The 20,655-nt window shown below is 42.6% G+C and overlaps 1 protein-coding gene across 1 annotated transcript in view; it reads left to right on the top strand.

Moving 5' to 3' along the window:
- Positions 1-3,648: 3,648 nt before the first annotated feature.
- Positions 3,649-20,655, top strand: part of LOC116995365 (von Willebrand factor-like) — a 121,930-nt gene continuing 104,923 nt past the window's right edge. Inside the window, exons 1-6 of the mRNA XM_033058043.1 lie at positions 3,649-3,756; positions 5,273-5,327; positions 5,853-6,017; positions 6,675-6,777; positions 6,867-7,075; positions 15,161-15,285. Of these exons, the coding sequence (XP_032913934.1) occupies positions 3,730-3,756; positions 5,273-5,327; positions 5,853-6,017; positions 6,675-6,777; positions 6,867-7,075; positions 15,161-15,285 (684 nt within the window). The 5' untranslated portion in view covers positions 3,649-3,729. The remainder of the gene's footprint in view (positions 3,757-5,272; positions 5,328-5,852; positions 6,018-6,674; positions 6,778-6,866; positions 7,076-15,160; positions 15,286-20,655) is intronic.

The following is a 20,655-nucleotide window of genomic DNA, read 5'->3' as shown; positions in this document are numbered from 1 at the left end:
TTTTTCATTGCTTCAACCAAGATTGGGATTAAAGGCATGAGAGATGGAATTTCATGTTCATTAATTCTTATCTATGTTACAGTGTGTGTAACAGCACTTCTAGGTAACAAGCCAGACTTGGTGAAATGGCAGTGTATCTCACTCATTACAAAATCTTTTAAGGCTTAATTGTCCAATTAAGAACTGACACCAAAATTATTTTTACTTTTGACCCCATGACCAAACACCTGTAACCTGCAGTGCGGCATTTTCTATCCAATTAAAAAGTGCCACCTATACCCATGAAGAAGGTGAAGAAAGAAAGAAATCTCCATCTTACTTTATACCTATTACTATATCCCAAAACCCCAAATTCTCCACCATGTGATATTGCACCCTTCTATTCAAACTACACACCACTGATTCTAGTCCCCTCATTCAATTTTGGAAACCTTCTCCAAGGCTTCAAGTCAAAAGCAGTGTTCCCCGGTGGGCACAGAGGGTTCAAAACTCCCAGTTCTAGGGTTCCAACACAGTACTAGCTGGCAGCATCTGAAAATGCTGTCGTGCAGCGTTAGCATCCTTATTCCCAGGGGATGTTGGAGGGATATTTTGCTTTGATGCCATGCTGCAGATTGCAGGGCTGGCAGGAATGCACTATGGCTCCTAAAAAAACTCCAGGTAGGGATGCTGCCTGGCAGGTTTGGAGCCTGAAGAGCAGCACCAAGAGCCTCACCCACCCACTGAGCTCTTTGTGGCTCCAATCATAACTCTGGCAAGGGCTGTGGAGCTGGAAATCTGGAAATCCTGGGAACTTTGCCACCAGGGGAGGAGTTAAATTGGTATTAAATTGGAATTATCTCAGATAATGCCCTTCCCTGCCCAGGCAGGAGGGAGAGTGAGTGTTCAAGTGTTTGCTTTGCCTGGTGAACTTCCCAGCCTGTGGAAGGATCTCCGGAGCCTTTCAAATGACAAAGGAGGGGTTTTAGTGCCTCCCATCCTCTCTGAGCATGTCTGTCTTTAAACCATGGATCGCTAACTATGCCAAAAAAGGAGCTGAGCACTAATGACCCCCAAAACACACTAAAGCCCCTGAAATTCATAGGAAATAGAACTTTAGCCATTTTTTTTTTTTTCCCTGCTGGTCTTTTTTTTTGTTTTATTTTCCACCTTCCTTCCCCTCCCCCATGCTTCCTGGTCTTGGGTTTATTTAAGTCCCCCTTTCCTGGTTTTGTGGGGTGTTTTTTGGTGTTTTTTTTGTCCCTTTCCTAGTCCTTTCCCCCACGCCCCCCCCCCCCCCCCCCCCCCCTTCCTTGTTTTGTGGGGTTTTTTTGCCCGTTTGTTGGTCCTTTTTGCACTGTTTCACTGTTGGATCTGTAATGGGAATGATCATTTGAATCTCAATTGTGGAAAAACACTGAAACGTATCTTCTTGCAGATAGGGATAGGATAAAGAAAACTGACTATTTTATTTGTGTGTTTTTTCTTGATTTGTCTCTGTTGGTTTGTTTTTTAGGGTTTATTGACCCGTAAGTAGGATTCTGGTGGCTAGCAGCAGTTGCTTAGGAAAAGAGAAGTATGAAATAAAGTGTACCATTAAAGGATGGGATTTCTGCTTCTAATACACAGCAGGGTAAAAACTTTCTAAGCCAAAAGCTATCTCTGATTCATCACTTGATCCCTGAGATCTGATCCCTGTGAGGCAGGGGCCCTTCATTAATTTGTCTGACTCCTTTTTGACACAGTGACCTGTGCTGAGATCTTCCAGTTATGTGTTTTAAAGGCAACCAACCCCCTGAGGGTTTCAATGCTTGCTCCCAACCTTTACCCTGGGAGAAGAGGAGGAGCACTGATTTCCTACCTTCTCTGTGCTACTTGTGATAGGACACACAAGCACCTTCTATAATTTGTCTAATTTTCCAAGACTGGAAATTTCCTCTGCATGCGGGAAAAGTTGCTCCCTACCTTTGATTGTAATTTTATCTTTTCTCTTTCTGTTCTTTCCTACATTTCTGAGTGCACCCTCCTTAATTTGATTTTTTTTTTTTTTTTGTGGCATCTGAGGATGTGGTGTTTGGAGTTTCTGTTTACTCCAGATGCCAGGAACACGTTGTTTAGATTGCATAAAATCAATCAGTGCGGTTTCCTGTAGAAATTAAGTGATCCTCATGCAAACAGACTTTGTCCAGGATAGAGTCCTTAAATTCAAACGTACTTATAGCAGGGTCAGGACTCGTTGCATGCAACCTGGTATTTGAACAAAGCAATGAAAAACAGTTTTATGAATAATTTTTCTCAGAAGTCCTTACTGTGCTGTTTCCAAGAATGTACTATAGATTTTTTGGCAGCACTTCATAGCTGTTTATATGTTTTCTCCTGTGTCTCAAGTGTACAACTTAGAAAGTTACATGTCAGAACTGCCCAACCATCACCAAGCTTTGTGCAGGAACAATGTACAATATCAAGCAATAAACGCTCTCTTTAATTACCATTTCCGTATATTTTTGAGGAGAAAAAATAGACAAGATGAAAGAAGTTTGTTCTTCATGTGTCCGTCTCAATTAATTTTGTTTGTTATGTTCTCCAAGGTCACTAACACACGTAACAAGTGTTACAGTGTCTGGCTTATCTGAACCAGCACTGTTCTTATTTTTAAGGTATTTTTCCAGGTGTTCTCACTCTACCTTTTCTCTATGCTAAACAAAAAAGTGCGAATCAAAGCCCTGCTGGATTTAGATTTGCAAGAGGAAGATGCCAAATGAAGGGACTTATTTGGGGCACAAGAAGTGAAAGGATTAGAGTTGAGAAGATGACAAGAGACCATGGTGATAGAAGACCTAACTCCCCCTGTCCCGAGTTGTGCTGGCATTTCCATAAGGAAAGGTTTAGGGAACATCTCTCTGGGGTCACTCATGTTCAGGCTCTCAGGGCTAGGAAGGACCTGCTGAGATGTGACAGCTGGATCCAAGAAAAGAGAACAATTCCCAGGCAGTGCAATGTGTTGCCTCCTAAGGCCTTTGTTAATCCTGGTAGTTTTTATTGAAAATATGTGGAATGGGACATGGAAAGTCAAGTGAGACTTGACAAACTCTGGTTTTTGTGTGTTTTTGTTCAGTGCTGTACACATAACCATAAATTTGGTGCCCACTCTGCAAACAAGTCAGAGCAGGATTAATTTGTTACCATGTGTTATTCTAAAGGGACGTTTCAAGGCTCAAATACCTTGCTCTGAGAGAAAGTGGCAAAATTCTATATGTTTGCACCTAGAGAATAAACCCAGGGCATTACTAGCTCAGAATTTTTCTCTCTTCTTTAAGGCAGTTGTTTAGAAAAAAAGGCTTCGTGATTCTGTGGCCTTTGAGGTGTGGATCATCCTACTATTCCTTTTGAATAACATTCTGTCAAATAAATATGCTGCCTGTTGGCTCAGCCAGTGAGATTTGTCACACATACACATGTGAAATGTATTTCAAAGACTTTATCTGTCAGTTTTTAAAACTATTTCCCCTCATTGTACCTTCCTGGCAATTAAGAGTGCCTGATTTCCACGATAGCAATTTAATCTATTGTCTTGAGAATCAGGCGGATGTGACGTCCACGTTTTTATCTTTCCTCTTAAATGGACAAGAGTTCCTGGCTTGTACAAAAACAAGAGATTTCAGACCAAAGCCATTCCAGTCTTGACTTCTGAAGCACCAGGGAACAATGGTGCTGTAGGCTAGAGGTGGAAACTGGAGGAGTTTCTTGCTCATGCGCAAGAGGAGTCTCGCACAGAAGGTACATTTGTTTCTAATTAAGCCAGTGATAAAACTGCACAGGGTTTTATGCTGGCAGATCTTACTGGTTTGTATTCTGATTTTTTAGTGGCACCTGCTCTGTTAGAACTGAGGGAAACTCCATCTGCAGCTCAGAACAGAGTGGGAGGTGGAAGGGGACTCATGGGAAGGGATTTACACCTTGCCTTTTTTCTCTGCCTGCCTTGTAAAACAAAAGGATTAACAACGAACAGCAGTATCCGATTTATCACAATAACACTGTGCATGCACCAAAAATACAGTAGCAAGTGTGTAATCTGAGAAAAATAATGCCTACTGTTTTCTTCACCATTCTTTGTAGTGCCATTCCCATGCAGTTGCCTTTTCTGAGCTATCTTGCAGCCTTCTGTCAGTTTGGGATTTGCAGCATGATATTAGACTGAGTTCTAGAATAGAGCTTTCTTTTCCTGTCTTGTGTAAATAAGTCAAACTAAGTGTTTGTGTGACTGCAAGTTGGACCTACTTAACTAACAGCAATAAGAAATGTGTGTCTGTACCTGAAATCTCAATTTGTCTTTGCAAAATGCAACCTAGTCTTCAATTAGAGGATTCCTTTAGGAAAAGGTGTGTCTGGTCTTCTGGAATTAATATGTTAATAACTTTGGTATATTTAAGCTGCTCTAGTTGCTTATATGATCACTGAAATTAATTCCCTTAGATGTAGCTTCCTGCAGTTTTCAGCCTTAACTGTTGATGTTTTGCCACAGAACCCAGGTAGTTCACCATCTGCATGACCCTCCTAAACCATTATTAATTGTTTTTAAAGGCCTGGTTGTCCTGGAGGTAGTTCATAGACATATAGAAACAAAGGCTGACGTTCTGGTTGTAGAAAGGAGGAGGCAATGCTAAAACTGATTTTGTTGAATGAAATTTTTCACCCTGGGTCTCTAATCTCTGCACAATTTCCTCCTTTTGCTTCTTGCCCTTTATCACCCTAAAAATCAGTGGATGATGTGGTTACAATGGCCTGCCAAGCAAACCTGCTGGCTGGTGCAAAATCTGTATATTATTTCTTTCTCTTTGTGGATGTTTGGGCAGGATGCACATCTTGTGCTGCAGAGGTGACTTCTACTGGAGCCAGCTTGGCTGAGCCAGTCTGAGGTGCTTCTTCACATCAGGTGGCTGAGAAATAATGCTGTGCATTGAAGAACTTTGTGTGCAGGGTATTAACAGGAGAACTGGGATATGTGTCTGTGTTGGGTTGCATTTCCCATGGTGGTAGCTCACTCCCCTGCAATGAGAAGTGAAAATGGGGGCAAAGAATAATAAATAACTCTCTTAGGTTACCTAGCTAAAGCAGGATGGAGGGTAGCTGAATTACCACGACTGTATGGATGGAGTATGGCTTTCTGAAATGTTGCAGAACCTCAATAATAATTTCCTTTGTAAAGAAGGGATAGAAAGTGATGAAGAGTTGTGAAACAGACTGTGTCTCAAACTAATACAATTCTAAGCTGTCACTTGTTGATTTTTAACAGATGCTCCTCTTGACAGTGCTGCAAACAAACCTACTGCTGGGCACTGTAATCACAGGTAAGAAAACAGGTTTGGACCATAATATATTTTCACTATTTTTTTGGTGAGATATGAACTCTCCCTTTCCCCTTTTTGAATTGACTCAGGGATTATTCTTGCCATGCTGAAGGCATCAATGAAATAATTCGTTTTGTCTTTTTACCTTGAAACAGGTTACTGTATTGAGTCCCAAACACTCCCTGAAGTCAGGGATGTTTGTCTGAACAAGATACGGAGCTTTGCTAGTGCCCTACAGGCTTTAGTGGGGTTGCAGGCAGGTACAAATGAACATATGGCATTCCTTGAAGGATCAGAACTTAAATTACCCATGTAAGATTTGGGCTGGTGGAAAGAAAGCTAAAAAAGGCATTTCAGTAATGCATATAATAATAAAAAGCTGTGATCCTGTGGGCTGCTATGCCAGACTTATAGTCTGCCCAGAAACTATCAGGACATCAGTGGGGATAAATTCCAGCAGAGAAATTCCTGAACTGCAAAATGATTGCTTTAAATTGCAAGTTAATGTTGTGTTTTGATACCCAGGGTTATCAGGTGCTTCACTTCAGGAGTCATCAGTTTCAGTTGCCCGTTGCAGCCTTTTTGGGAATGATCACATCAAAACATTTGATGGTTCCTTGTACAATTTTGCTGGGGACTGCAGCTACTTCCTTGCTGGGGACTGTCACAAACACTCCTTCACACTCTTAGGTGAGTCTGAGCTGGGTTTCGTCACTGGAAGAAAAGACAAAGAGTTGCCCTTTGTCAGATAGGATGGACCACTGCATAAAAAAGGTCTTGGGGTCTTGGGGTTGGGTTTTTTTGTTTTTTGTTTTTTTGGTTTTTTTTTTTTTTTTTGGGTCACATTGGGGTTTTTGGGGCTTGTTTTGGAAAGTGAGATTACTTCTGAGGCTTCTGTTATCCCTTGGTAATGTAGCTCACACCTAAATAAACTGCTGAAAACCAGGGATTTTCTTACTACTCCTACTAAAAAGTTGTTTGCTAATTTTGAATTTTTCAGGGAGATGTGGCTAAGTTAAAGCTGAGCCCAGGAATAAGAGCTGTACAACCCTTTAGAACTAATTTTATCTGTATTCTAAACCACACCAGTAAGAAAAAATCTCATATTCTAGGACAGAAGGTCTTGGAATTAGCACAGGTCTCTGCAGAATTATTCTTGGGAATAGAAGTGATGATATATGTACTAAAACTGATGTGACTTCCATACCAACTGCTATGGTAGATGTTTTTATATTCACTAATAATACTTCTGTGGTGGTCATAGTTTAAAATAAGTTTTTTACTGACTACAAATTGTCCTCCTGAGTCCCAGAACTAAGAGTATTTGGTTGTGTCTCATTTCCTTAGGAGATTACCAGGATGGGAACAAAGTTGGTTTCTCTGTGTATCTCGGAGAATATTTCAGTCTTCACCTCTCTTTAGATGGAGTTGTGATGCAGGAAGACAAAAGGTACCTGTAGGAGCTATTGTTCTAGCAGAAAACAACCTGATGGGTTTTGTGTGTCATATGCTGAGAATTTCCTGTTTTTTCCTCCACAGGGTTTCCATACCTTTTGCCTCCAATGGTATATTTATAGAGAAGGAGGCAGGTTATTATAAAATATCCAGTGATGAGCATGGCTTTGTGGTGAAGATTGATGCCAGTGGAAACATTCAGATACTCCTTCAAGAAAAGCACTATAATAAGACCTGTGGGTTGTGTGGCAATTTTAATAAATTCCTTGAGGATGACTTCAGAACTCGGGAAGGTAAGCTTACCACTAACTGATTGTATTTTAATGGATGCTCTACACACTTTCCCTCCTGGGTGATTCAACAAAGATGTTGCTGATCCAGCAAAATGTTTCTACAGAACCTGTCAGGTACCTCAACTTGGTGTGCTGAAAAGCTGTCTAAGTCCTTTCATCTTCCTTTCTCCTGAAAGGTAATGGCTGTCGCATCTCATTCCTGAGGAAAACCCAGGCATCTGAACATAGCATGTTTAGAAACCTGGAAACTTTCAAACGCAAAGATAAAGCTACAGGTTAATTTATGTGGGGAGACTGGCTGGAAGAAGACCCAGCAGAAAAGCTGAGTCAAATATCCATTGAGTCAACTCCTAAATTTTCATGATTTAGACAAGAGGTAGTAAGAATAGATACTGTTGCAAAAGCAGAAGATGAAATGCTGTTCTATAAAGGGGTTACCTTTTAATGACATTTCCCTGACTGTAAGGGCTGTGGGATTTGGGGTGCACCTTATATCACACCAGTTCCTAGTGAGAACGAGAGGCAAGACTGCTTTTGCTGCTCAGTACACCTTTGTGTGAAGACTCAGAGTTTCTGAAAAGCCCTGAATGAGACTTTGAAGGATTGGTCTTGATTTGTGGTGTTTCAGAGTGTCTTTTAATTCTGAGCGCATACCTGGAGAGGTTTGAATTAGGTAATACATTCATGTATTAGATTGATAATACGAAGTGTGCATGAAAAATGAATGATTCAGAAGATAAAAAGGGAGGCAAAGCAGTTTGGAAAGGAGCCTGGCAGTGCTCCAGAGATATGTCCTACTGGCAGTCAGGATACATAAGCATAGCTTCAGTATACATTAGAAAGAAAAAAACCCAGAGATCTCATGGTGTGTTAAAATGATTAAGCTGTCCTTCTGCAGTGTAAACAGTAAGAAACAAACCCTAGTCACAGAACTGCTTGCCAGGGCTTGGATCCCTTGATGTCTGAATGACATGAGATAGGAAGTATATGGCTTTTTCTTGAGACAGTAAATAGTAGTACGGCTCTTAGAAAAAGCAGGAGCAAAGAAGGAGACTGTAATGCTTTGATTTGTTCAAATGTAGAAAAGACCTCTCTGCTGCTCATGTTTAAATGTGTTTCATGCTGCATTTGTTTTACATGCTGGGGGCTGTGTCTTCCCTCTTAAAAAAAGCAGTCCTTTCACAGTCACAGATTTTGGAACGTAATAAAATCCATGACAGGGTCTCTGCTTGGAGGAGCTGTAAAATGATAGAGGTGAGAGAGAAAATATGTTCTCTGTGTCTCTTGTAGAAGTCATGGATTTCCTCATGTATTCACCTGTGTGGATACACAGATCTGTGATTTTAGCCTGAAGAATAGAACTATGTGTCAGCAGTTCTGCCAGTTTTTCCAGTGATACAAAAGACCTTTCATTTAAACTAATTTAGAAGGAATTAGACTGAATTATGCTTGAATTTGTTGTATCAGTGAGGAACGTCACTACACCCACGCACTGTTTGTCTCCTTGGCAGCTCTGCTGGTTCACTGGAGCATTTCTTTACTTGCTTCAAGGAGTTATGGAGTAATTCAGATCACATTTTTTTGGTTTGTTTTTTAATATACTGTTGAATCTAGCTTCCTGGTGGGGGGCAACACAAACAGCTGGGAGAGGTAATATTCTTTAAACAAAAAAAGTAGGCAACCTCTTGGAAGCATGTGAAGCATTTTGCCCTTTTATTTTCACTAAAGTTTTTAGCTGTTCTTTCAGCATGACTAGATCTCCCGAAGGTCAGCCTATCCCAGGATGTGAGCTTGATGTAAGGACTTAGTGATCAGAGGCCAATGAAAGGTTGCCTTAAGGTTGCCAGCAGACTGAACTGTCTTGTTGGTGCGTCCATTGCTCCTGTTAAAACCTGGAATCTATCAGATTGGGGCCTCACTTATAATAAATCAGATTTCTGGGATGGATTTATATTGATAAGAGATGTGTTAAGATCTTTGAGCTTCAGAATAACATGCAGTGGAAACAAACAAAAATATGATTTTTTTCTATTTTAGGGAAAGAAATTATTGTGGTTTAATAACACAGTCTAATTTTTCCCTCAAGGAAGTGGAGTATGATATAGAACTTTGTTGACTATATCTGGGTTGTTTTTAGGGTGGTGGTGAAAGAAGAGGCAAAGCACCTGCTCTTTGAGTGGATATTATCACTTACAGCCAGTAAATAAAGGAGGCATGAACAGAAGGGTATTTAAAACTTAATGAGCACTGTAATTGCTTTTATCATGATGTATTTATACTCCTGTTCTGTAATCTATTCAAACATGCTGTTGTCATGATGCTCTCATGACTCCTCACTGTGTTTTTTAGTGTGGAAATGGAGAACTGATGAGAATCTGATGAGAGAATAGCACACATTATTTCTGTGTACACTTTGGATGCTCAGCTATTGAGTCCTGGAGCTCTGAATGATGAGAATAAAATTGATACTCTAGTAAATTAACACTGGTGAGACTGAGCCTTGAAGGCCTTGAATCCCCAAAAAAGCCTCTCCAGCAGGTTTTGGGGTTCACAGAATATCCTGTGTTGAAAGGGACCCACAACGATCAGGACACGCCAACACTCCCATGCTGTCCAAATGCTTCTTGAGCTCTGGCATTCTTGGAGCTGTGATGATTTCCCTGGGGAGCCTGTTCAGTGCCCAAAACCCTCTGGGGAAAGAACCTTTTCCCAAAGTTGCAGACACACTGTCCTTCAGACAGGCTGGGGTGCTGAGTCACTGCCATTGCTTATCCTCTGGAGAAGTGCTCATGTCCTGTCCAGACTGACAAACAACATTGATTTTATTCTATGGGCTTGCTTATTTATTGGATAGGAAGTAAAACCAAGCCAAACCATGAGAGTTTGTTCTCACACTTCAAACATAACTAGAATATAAAAAGAAATGTCTCGGAAGTTTTCTAGGGTTTTTGTTTAGTCTTTTGTCTCTTTTTTTTCTCCTAGACCCTAGCAAAGGGTTTCCCCTCTGCTTTTTCTTGCCAGATAGGGTCTGGCTCTTTATGGCCATTCTGTGAAGGCTTCTGATACTTGAACAGGCTCTGCTTTCCGACCTCAGCATGCACTTCTAGCTGGTTGCCAGCCTTTGCTCATATCAGAAACATGAAGCTGAGTTCTTTCTAGATGCTCAGATACTTATTTGGCCACCTTCAGCCCGTGGCTGTGACCATTCTGACCATTGTCACAAGCATTTTGCCACTGGGGATTGAGAGCACAGGCTAGAGGAGATGACTTACATAGCATGGGGAAAGCTGATGCAACACAGGCAATTTGATCCTGGAAGCTCCTCAGGATGTGCACACAGGAGCAAGCTGGTGAATCCTCTTAGCCCTGTGCCATGTGAGTGATCTCAGGGAGTGTTCTTTCCCTGCAGAAATGGTGAGGGAATTTCTCCCCAGTGAGTGAGGCTGCAGCACAAAGCTGCCAAAGCTTATCCATGTACCTGCAGCCTCAGTCTGTGCCTCTGGAAAAAAACCTCCAAGATCAAGCCCAACCTTTGGCCAAACACCACCTTGTCAACAAAACTGGGGCAGTAAGTGCCACATCCAGCTATTTCTGGTATTGCTGTGATGGATGCTTGGATGTCTGGCTCATCCTTGAAGCCTCTTTGTGCAAAAGAGATCATTCAAATCCAACACAGGGATGCTACTCCATAATTTTGTTCTTTGTGCATGCCACACACACTTAGCATAGTGGAAGGGAAAAAAAAATCCAACCCAAATTAATCTAGCATCCCATTATGTTTTTCTTGGCACTGGCAGGAAGCAGGTTTCTGGGAATCTGGTATCCAAATTAGAAAGATGTTTATGATAAAACAATACCCATGAAGAATTGTGGATAAAGCCTGCTCCAGCTGTGAGCAACATCTGCAGCCTTAAGCTCCTGAAATACAGAATACTTGATGAATATATGTATTAACAGGAGAGTCAATAAAGGTTAAACACATAGAAGCAGGCAGTATCTTTAAGGAACAACTTGATATTTCAGGTAATGATTTAATTTCAGAAGTAGTATAGATGTATATGACTGAATATGTGACTTCTCAGCATGTGGCACCTGGCACCAGAAGCTTTTAAAGCACATTCCAAACTCACAGTGATAGTAGTGAAGATAATAAATATTTTATTTGTTTGCCTAAGAAAGTAAACACAAGTTTAGGTCATTCTGAAATATAAATTTCTTGGCATTTTAAAGGATAACAGTAATTTGATTTTAGGCAAGTTGAACATTTTTGTTCATTTTTGTTTAGGCTGAGTCAGTAATCCCATTTTCTTGCATTTTCAATTAGAAGCAAAGGGAGTGGATTCCCAAGGGAATTACAGATGGTACAGGTGAAGGTGGCTTGTGTTGAGGCTTTGTTCTAGGGCATTCATCTGAGATGCCAGCAGCCTGCACTCCTAACCTCTGTGCTTTACTCAGGATCTGGCATTGAAGTTAGACGTTTCTGTTGTGAGGAGTGTGGCTGCATCATTAGGCTGTAGAGTTTTGGAGATGGCTCTTTCCCTCTCCTGTTCAATATTATTGATTTTATATTCATTGAGCTGGAGAGAGCAGGAAAAAATTTAAAGCCCGTGACTTTATTTCATGTCATTAATTTGATGCAAACTGTGGATCAATTTTTAGGCAGCCTTACCAATAGTTTTGCTTGTTTGGAATAATGTAAAACTGTGTAAAAAAGAAGCTCCCAAAACAACAAACAAAACCCCCCCTTCACTGCTTTATAAATAACCTACATGTGAAAGTTGGTTATTTACCAACTGAGCCTCTATTTACCAGTTACGAGTCAAGGGACTGTGATGTCTTGACCAAATTCTTGCATTTATTTTATAGATGAGTTAACAGAGCCTGGGAGAGTTATCTGATGGGCCTATGGCCATATGGAAAATCTGCAGGAGGTCCATGGAGGGAGGTCAGAGTTCCTGCTTCCCACTTGGTGCCTGGAGCATGAGGTGGCTATTCCTGATGCTTTGCTTGCCTGATCATCAGTGTCAAAGTAAACAAGCTGGTGTCAGCTTCAGATTTCAGAAGGAACTGGTGATTGGAGCCTCAGATAATCATGGTGAACAAGGATTTTGCTGTGAAGAGTGGCCATCAGCAATCTGAAAGTCTTTCTGAAGGGAGACAGATGTGAGGGCAGCAATTGGCACAAAGGCATAGTCCAGCAGGACACCCCTGGTGACCCTGCCTGCTGCTCAGGTGGGCAGGAAGTGGCCTTCTCCTCAAAGATCTTTGCAAGGTCACAGGTGTTCTGATGTATTTGGGACTTCAGGAGCAGGGATTTGTGTTTTCCTTTTAATACCTGCCTCCTGAACCCTTCTTGCATGCTAAAAGGAGATTTCAGCCCAGCTGGCTGCCTGGGGGTCTTGGCTTTTGAGCAGCCTGCAGTTTACCTGCTGGGATCTGTACTGTGGTCCACATCAGGCACTACTTCTTCAAGCACTTGTCTCCAAATCCCTTGTTTTCATTATTTTTTCTGTGAATTTTTATTTTCAACACATTTCCTGCAAGTGTTAGGCAAAACCAATGCTCACCCTGGCTTCATGGAGGATTTCTGAGTGTAGGGCTCTCATGAGCCCTATGAGGGAGTGGTTTCTGCGGAATCTTGGGTGCTTCCAGGAAGAAGAGGTGACCACAGAAGGGGCAGAAGGCAAAACAAAACTCTTCTGTGCAAGAGACAAGGGCAGTCCTGCTGTGTGGTGGGATTGCAGTGCCAGATTATGTTGACAGCATCACCTGCCAACTAAAACCCCAGATTATTTTTTAGGCTGTTGTGTTGTCCCTTCCACTGCCTTTCCTCTTCTCCCTTCTCAAGTTGTTCAGCAAAAGGAAATGGAGGTGTCAGGTGGGAAAAGCAGGGATGTTGGCAGCTGCTCTTTACCCAGAGCAGTCAGATGTACTGGAGATATTTCTCTCCCTACTTTTCTTCCTGGAGCTTCATCAAATAAGTATTTAGGTTGGAAAAGGCATCCTAGATCATCAAGTCCAACCTTTGAGCAATCTGCACCTTGTGAACCAGAGCACTGAGTGCCACGTTCAGTCATTCCTTGAGCACTTACAGGAGTGGTGACTCCACCACCCTGCTCAGCAGCCTGTTCTGATGCTTGACAATTCTCTCCATGAAGAAATTCTTCCTGGTGTCCTGAACCTGACCCTCCCCTGGCACAGCTGGAGACTGTTTGCTCTCATCCTGTCCCTGTTCCCTGGGAGCAGAGCCCGACCCCCCCAGCTGTCCCCTCCTGTCAGGGAGTTGTGCAGAGCCAGAAGGTTCCCCCTGAGCCTCCTTTTCTCCAGGCTGAGCCCCTTTCCCAGCTCCCTCAGCTGCTCCTCACATGACTGACTCTCCAGACCCTTCACTCACTTGAAGTGTGAGTCATAGAATACAGCAAACAAAGAATTAAAATCATATAAGTGATCTGCGTAAAAGAACTGCATAAGAGGTATAAATTTACAAGCACCACAGAAGAAAAAAAAATAATGGAAGGAGAGAAATTAATAAACAAGTGACCATATTTTAGGGCCAACAGTTGCCCTGACCTTCAAATCTTAGCCTGTGGGTGAAGGAGCCCCCAGGAGTAGCTGGATTCCAGCAGGAATTCTGGTATGGATGTGCAACCAGGGCTGGAGATACACTGCTTCAGAGCAGAGCCCAGCTCCTGTTTCACACCTGCTAGGGCAAGGCTGCCTTACTGCAAACAAAAGGGAATTTGGCACCTTGCTCCTCCTCAGGCTGGCTCTAATGTTTATAATACATAGTAAGATAAAGGGTTGTATTCTTCTTGTTGCTGCATTTCTTTTCTTGTGCCAAGTCCTGGCTGCATAAATGAAAATTGTGTGTCTTCTCTCCTTTCCGTAGGAGTCTTCTTCCTTTGGTATGTGGGCCTAATCAATGTGACCTTTAAAAGCCCCTAATTTCTAGTTTACAAAAAAAGTCTGCAAATCTTAATATCTCTGCCTTAGTACTCTCAGTGCAGGTTTCATGACTACCTCATTGTTTAAGAAGAGTTTTAGTGGTCTGTATATTCCTTGTGTTTGTACTAAATAGGGAGCTCAATGGAATCTTTATTATCTCTACATGTATATATTCTATAGGTATATTTGGGAAGAGTTTCTTTTGGTTTTTAGATCCAACCATGCTTGTATTTCAATACATCCTCTGTATAAGGTCTTGGGAATGCATTAACACTGGCAATTGATATTCTCACAGGCACCACAGCAGAGTTTTTAAAAGCAACTGAGGGTGACAAAATTGTTTAGTAGAGGTAGCCACAATAGGAAGCAGAGATAGTCCTGGAACTATCAAGGCCATGGGTGGCAAAAGAGGGTGGAGGAAACATTCCCTCTCTGGGAGGATTCCCCTACTCAGAAGGATGGAGCAAGAGCAGCAGAAAGGTGGTTTGCATCTCCTGGGAAGTTGCAGCCACACAAACTTTTATGCAGAGTGGATGCAAATCATGCTAAGCCTGGCTCAGGAGCTGCTTGTCCTGGGACAGAGGAGTGTGCTTCAGGACACCTTACCCAGGAAGAGGATGATGGGCCCAAACCATGATGATGCACGTTAAGCTTCTTTGCACACAAGATCTAGTTTTGGATAGGAGAAAAATCAAAGCTAACTGGGATCGAGAGTGCAAATGCTTTTTTCAGTTAGGGAAAGCAGCTGGGTTTGTTTTGCCTCTCTAATGTGTTTTGTGTTTTATTGACGACTTTAAAGTGGTAGGAAGATGTGCAGGCGTGCTTTGGTTTCTGCAGATTATAGCTGACCAGCAGCAACTCCTACCATGTTCATGCAGGTGTGAGGAGGGTGGGAGCTGCCTTCTGCAGGCTTTAGTCTGTCCTTGAGCTTAGAGGCATCCTTAGCAGAAGTAAATCCATATCACTGACAGTGGCTTTCCTGCAGTCAATCCGTTTGGAACAAAAATCCATTTGATACAACAATTTGTGTTTTTAAAGAGAACTTTCAGCAGGCTATCACCTTTATAGCAGTCAATAATGCCCACTTGTTGCTAAAATCCCTCAAACAGCCATGTTGCTTCTCCTCTTCTTTATTCCCAGGGACCCTGGTGGGGAACAGTTACGATTTTGCCAACTCCTGGGCTTTGCACAGTGAAAACAAGCGCTGCAAGAGAGTGCAGATTCCGAGCAACACCTGCAACATTTCATCTGATATGGCAGAGAAGGTTGGTGCTGCAAGATGCCATTCTGGTTTCAGTCCTCCCCTACCTGAAAGGCAACTTGCCTGCCCTTTGGCAGAAGAACAGAAACCACACAATATTCTGATTTGGAAGGGACCCACAAGGATCACTGAGTCCATCTCCTGGCCCTGTACAGGACAGCCCCAAAATCCCACCCTGTGCATCCCTGGGAGCATTGTCCAAACACTCCTGGAGCTCTGTCAGCCTTGGGGCTGTGACCATTCCCTGGGCAGCCTGTTCAGTGCCTGACACTCTGTGGGGGAAGAACCTTTCCCTGATATCCAGTCTAAACCTGTAATATCCATCCATCCATCCAATGGCTGGGGCAGGGAAGGGGGTAATAGATAAACAAAGAAAACAACAGCTTGTTTGAGGCTGCAGTGTAACTTACTGCCAAGGAAATTATGATGTTACCTGGAAAAAGGTGTGTTTCAGTGATTCCTGTAGAATGAGGTAGTTAATTCCCTTTTTGATTGTGTCAGCACAAGGAAGCATCAGTTCTGAAGCCTCTGTGGGCGCTGCCTCCCCAAATAGTATTTGTAAATTTGTTGCAGTTTGTGTACTTGAGTCATCAGAGGAGGGAGATGCTCCAGCCAGGCTGTTTTTGACAGAGGAGGTGTTTTCTGTCAGTGTTCCAAAAACTCTGTGTCACCAGGCTGTTCCCAGGAGGAAGTTCCTTCAGCTTCATGTGCAGATGTAGTGCTGATTTATTGAAGAAACACTGAACTGTTTGCCTTGGCCAATTTGTTGCCCCCTTTGCTGCATCAACCTTTTTCATCTTGTCTTTTCTAAGTACAAACAAGTTTCTTGTTTTCTTTAGATAGGATGTGGATGCAGGCAGGTGGTCACCAGCTCAGGGAAGAAAGTAACTTTGAATATTTACTGAAGCATGTGGTGTTAACAGGTTATGACTGTCATGGTAAACTGAGCCTTCATCCCTTGAGGGGTTACAGCGTATTCCATGTACTCTGTTGTAAATCAGAATGATTTCCTGGGTGCCAGGTTTAGATTTATATTAGAGTAACTGGGGCCAAAATGTAGCTGTTAGTTTCTCACTATTAAAGTCCTGTATTTGCTAAATTAGACTCAAATAGTTTCTCAAGAGTAGTAGCACTTCCTGAAATATATCTGCTCTCCAGCTACCATGAGTGCTGGCTTCTGAGCTAACTGGAAAAAGCTAACCAAGATTTGGACGAGTTGCGCAAAGTTCTGGCTCTTTATACTTCTATTCAGATTTTGGATGGGGATGCTTCAAATGTGTTGTGAAATTCAGTAAAGGATGCTCATGCCCCTCAGCACTTCTACCTCACTACCTGCCAAACTGGTTGAGGAAATTATAGCAGTGATTTAAGGCTGGAAATCTCCAGGTGGTTTCTTGCTTGGGCAGAGGTGGTGTGTGGGGGCTATTTCTGTCATGGCTGGGGCAGACTGAACATCTGACTTGAGTGAAGGGGTGATGCTAAACATCAAAGCATGAGGTGTTCCAACCTGGCTGAGGCTTTTTAGGGACAGGGCTTCTCAACAGGTCAGGGAGCTGCTGGAGCCAGAGCAGGGACACCAAGGGATCAGAGGGATGGAGCAGCTCTGCTGGGAGCAAAGGCTGAGGGAATCGGGATTGTGCAGCCTGGAGAGGAGAAGGCTTTGGGGTGACCTCATTGTGGCCTTGCAGTGCCTGAAGGGAGCCACAGGAGAGATGGAGAGAGACTCTTGACAAGGGCCTGGAGTGACAGGACAAGGGGCAATGGCTTCACTCTGACAGAGGGCAGGGTTAGATGGGATATTGGGAAGGAATTGTTCCCTGTGAGGGTGCTGAGGCCCTGGCACAGGTTTCCCAGAGAAGCTGTGGCTGCCCTATCCCTGGAAGTGTCCAAGGCCAGGCTGGATGGGGCTCTGAGCAACCTGGGATAGTGGGAGGTGTCCCTGCTCATGCCAGGGGGTTGGAGCTATGTGATCTTCAAAGTCCCTTCCAACCCAAACCATCCCATGGTTCTTTAAATCTAGTTACAACTCTTGTGACTGGTTGTGGTCCCTGGAATTTTATCTGTTCAGATGAATGTAATATTTAGAAAGTGTCAACATTGCAGCTGAGGTTGGGGAGTGGCATGCAGTGTGAAAACCAGTCTGATGGGTTGAGTATGACTCATTTGGGCTTTATGCAGATGCTGTTAAATATTGATGCTTTGTGGATAAAGTTTTCTTTCCTACACACTGAATGAAATTATATTCTCTCTCATGTGAGTTCATAAGCTCACACCATTTAACATTGCCTTAATTTATTCACTATTTATGCAAGAATAAACACAGCACTATTAATAGAAGTCTGGCCAAGCAAGTGCCTGCTGAAGAATGTAGGGCTTTTTAATAGTCTGCTTTGTTTGCTTGCCTCGGCTTCAGGAATGTAAATCTCCTTGGTGTCCCAGGCTCCCTCCCTGCCAGGCAGTCAGCTGTTAGGTGAACAGCTCTGCTTCAAGGCACTCCCCACTTCAGGGTCCCTACACTGGCTAGGTCTGTGGTTTTCTTTACCCTCTCTGTCTACCCCCCTCTCTGGCCAGCAGCATCCTTGCAGAGATGGCTTCTGGCTTTTTTCAGCAGGAATTGTAGTGACAGGATGAGGGGAAATGGCTTCACACTGACAGAGAGCAGATTTATGTTGGATATCGGGAGAAAATTGTTCCCTCTGAGGCTGGTGAGGCTCTGGCACAGGTTTCCCAGAGAAGCTGTGGCTGCCCCATCCCTGGAAGTGTCCAAGGCCAGTTTGGATGGGGCTCTGAGCAACCTGGGATAGTGGAAGGTGTCCCTGCCCATGGCAGGGGGTTGGAATGAGGTGATCTTTAAGGTCCCTTCTAACCCAAACCATTCCATGATTCTATGCAGTAGAATCAGAAAGCCCTGCTGCTGCTTTACCTTCAAATCCTAAAAAGTATTGAAAAGAAATTTTGGGAAGTTTTTGTTTTGTTTAATGGCTCCGAGTGTGACCTGAAAAATCTTGAAGCAGCTCGCACTCTTACCCCACTGTTGTCAGGGCCTTTCCCTGCCCTCCACCTCTAAAACACACATTTAGTGTGATCACCTGCCTTGCCTCAGGATCCAGAGAGCATTCCAAACTGGGCAGTGCTGGAGGGAGGAGGAAAGCCTTCCTAACATGCCCTGCTCTCTGTAGCTGGTGTTTAGTTACCAAAAAGGAGCCTTGCTGCATTATCTGATCAACTCTTTCACTGGTTTAGGCAACAAAGTTCTGCAATTTAACAGGCTTTAAGATGACCCAACAACATGGGGAACATGGATCTGAAAGTATAAATGGGTGATCTGGAAAACTATAGCAGCAAGGCAGCCTTGAAAACAAAAATGTGTATGGTTTAAAGAATTGCAATTGATTCTTGTGTTCTTTTACATTGCCTTTATTTCCTAGATTTCACTTCTGATAGAAACGGTGCGGGGAGGCCAAATGTCACTGTGTTGTTTCCTTTTTTCTTCTCTTAGTAGGAAATTATACCTATAGTGTGCTAGATGTGAAAATTATTGGAATTACAGTTCATCTAATTTCTGCTTTTGTTGAAATTCAGCTCTTATTGCAGTTGGTAAGAAACAGTTCCCCCATTATTCCATAGAATACTTCCATATGTAATGAAGAAATAGCATTCATTCCCAGATCTGAAAAGAGTAGAAATTTTCAGCTTCAGACCATAATTTGCTATGCTGGGGTCAGAGGCAGGTCCAGCAAAGGTCCAGAGGCCCAGTCCTGTCTCTAGAAGTGTTCAAGGCCAGGTTAGGTGGGGCTTGGAGCAACCTGGTCTAGTGGAAGGTGTCCCTACCCATGGCAGGGGATTGGACTAGAGGCTCTTTAATGTCCCTTCCAACCCAAATCATTCTACACAAGATTGCATTACATGGGTGAAAATGAGGCTGCTAAAATCTCATTTTTCTTCAGATTATTCATCATTCAAGGGAAGCAATTTATTTCAGTTGTTACTTAGTCTTGCTCAAACATACAGCCAATGTTTGGTGTATTACTGGGTTTGGATTCTTTTAATTTGGAAACATGGAGATCTTTCTCCATGAAATATATTTTCTGAAAAATTATACCCAGTTATGGCACCAAAATATACCTTCCTGAGTGTTCTGGAGAAACCCTATCTGCATACCATAGGGTTTAAATTCAAGGGAATGAGAGGGTGTCTTTGATTTTTCTCTTATTTTTTAGGTTCTCTCTCTTTAATGCTAATTGTTAAGTTGTAGACAAACGCAGTTCATGCAGCAGCAGAAGGAAATGCCACAGAAATGGGAAGAATGTACAAAATTCCACCTCCAGCTCTGTGTGGTGGGCCTGGGGCAGAAAGAAGGTCAGCAAGTTTTGTGGTTGCTGAGGGTTGCCAGTGCCAGGACCCCGCCAACCTATTTAAAGAAACATTTAAAATAGGACTTGTGCAGAAGGGAAAGGAGAAATTTTACGACCTTCACCTGCATTTCAGATACTGCAGTTGGTCTTGCTAATTTTAATCTTGCAGCCATCTTTACCCTAAGCACTGTTTCTGCCTGAGGCTTCGCTCTGCACTCTGTTGGGTTTGAATATTTCTTTGTGTGGAGCAGCTTCTATGAGCAGGAATGTTACAGCAGTGGCTGAAGCTGCCAATATCTAATACTCACCACGGTCCTCTAAACTAAAGAATAAAGACCTCTCTTAGTCCAGCCTGACCAGTGAGTTTTAAAGAAAGGAAGGAGTGAAAATAAAAATAATTTGCAGAATGGTTGAAGTTGGCAGGGGTCATTGAGTCCAATTCCCTGCTTCCAACAGGGCCAGGCTGCTCAGTGCTAGGTCATCCTCGACCAGGCTGCTTATCCACTCACATTTTGAATGTCTCCAAAGGTGATGGTTCCATACCCTCTCTTTGACCACCCTCATGGTGAATTTTTGTTTTGTTTGTTTCTACCTATTTGAATTTACCCATATTTCAGCTAATTTGTCATGAAAGTTGAGATATATCTGAAAGATGGGAAAATTTCAGCTATAATTTTTTTGCATAAAGTCACTGATGAAATTTGAATGGCAGAAAGCCTTTACATAGAGAAAATGAACTGTTTGTTGCTTTTCAACATATATCACTTGGTTTCTAGGTAATCAGCTGGAGCTCAACCTTTATCTATGCTGTTAGTGAACAAATCCAAGACCAAAGAATTAAGGAAAAATGGTTAATTTTTTTGGGTGTAATCTTCTTTATTTTTAAAGTCGCTTTCCTATCTAAATGTTTCTTTTGGTGGAATATACAGTTTGAGTTTTGCTGTTTGTGTTGTATTAACAGGCTATTACCTTAAGAAACTTCATTAGCTCAGCCCCTAGATGGGATTGTTGCACATACT

Source organism: Catharus ustulatus, chromosome 4 (genome assembly GCF_009819885.2).
Source record: "Catharus ustulatus isolate bCatUst1 chromosome 4, bCatUst1.pri.v2, whole genome shotgun sequence".
Classification (NCBI taxonomy): Eukaryota; Metazoa; Chordata; class Aves; order Passeriformes; family Turdidae; genus Catharus; species Catharus ustulatus.
This window is presented reverse-complemented; position numbering and strand designations above follow the sequence as displayed.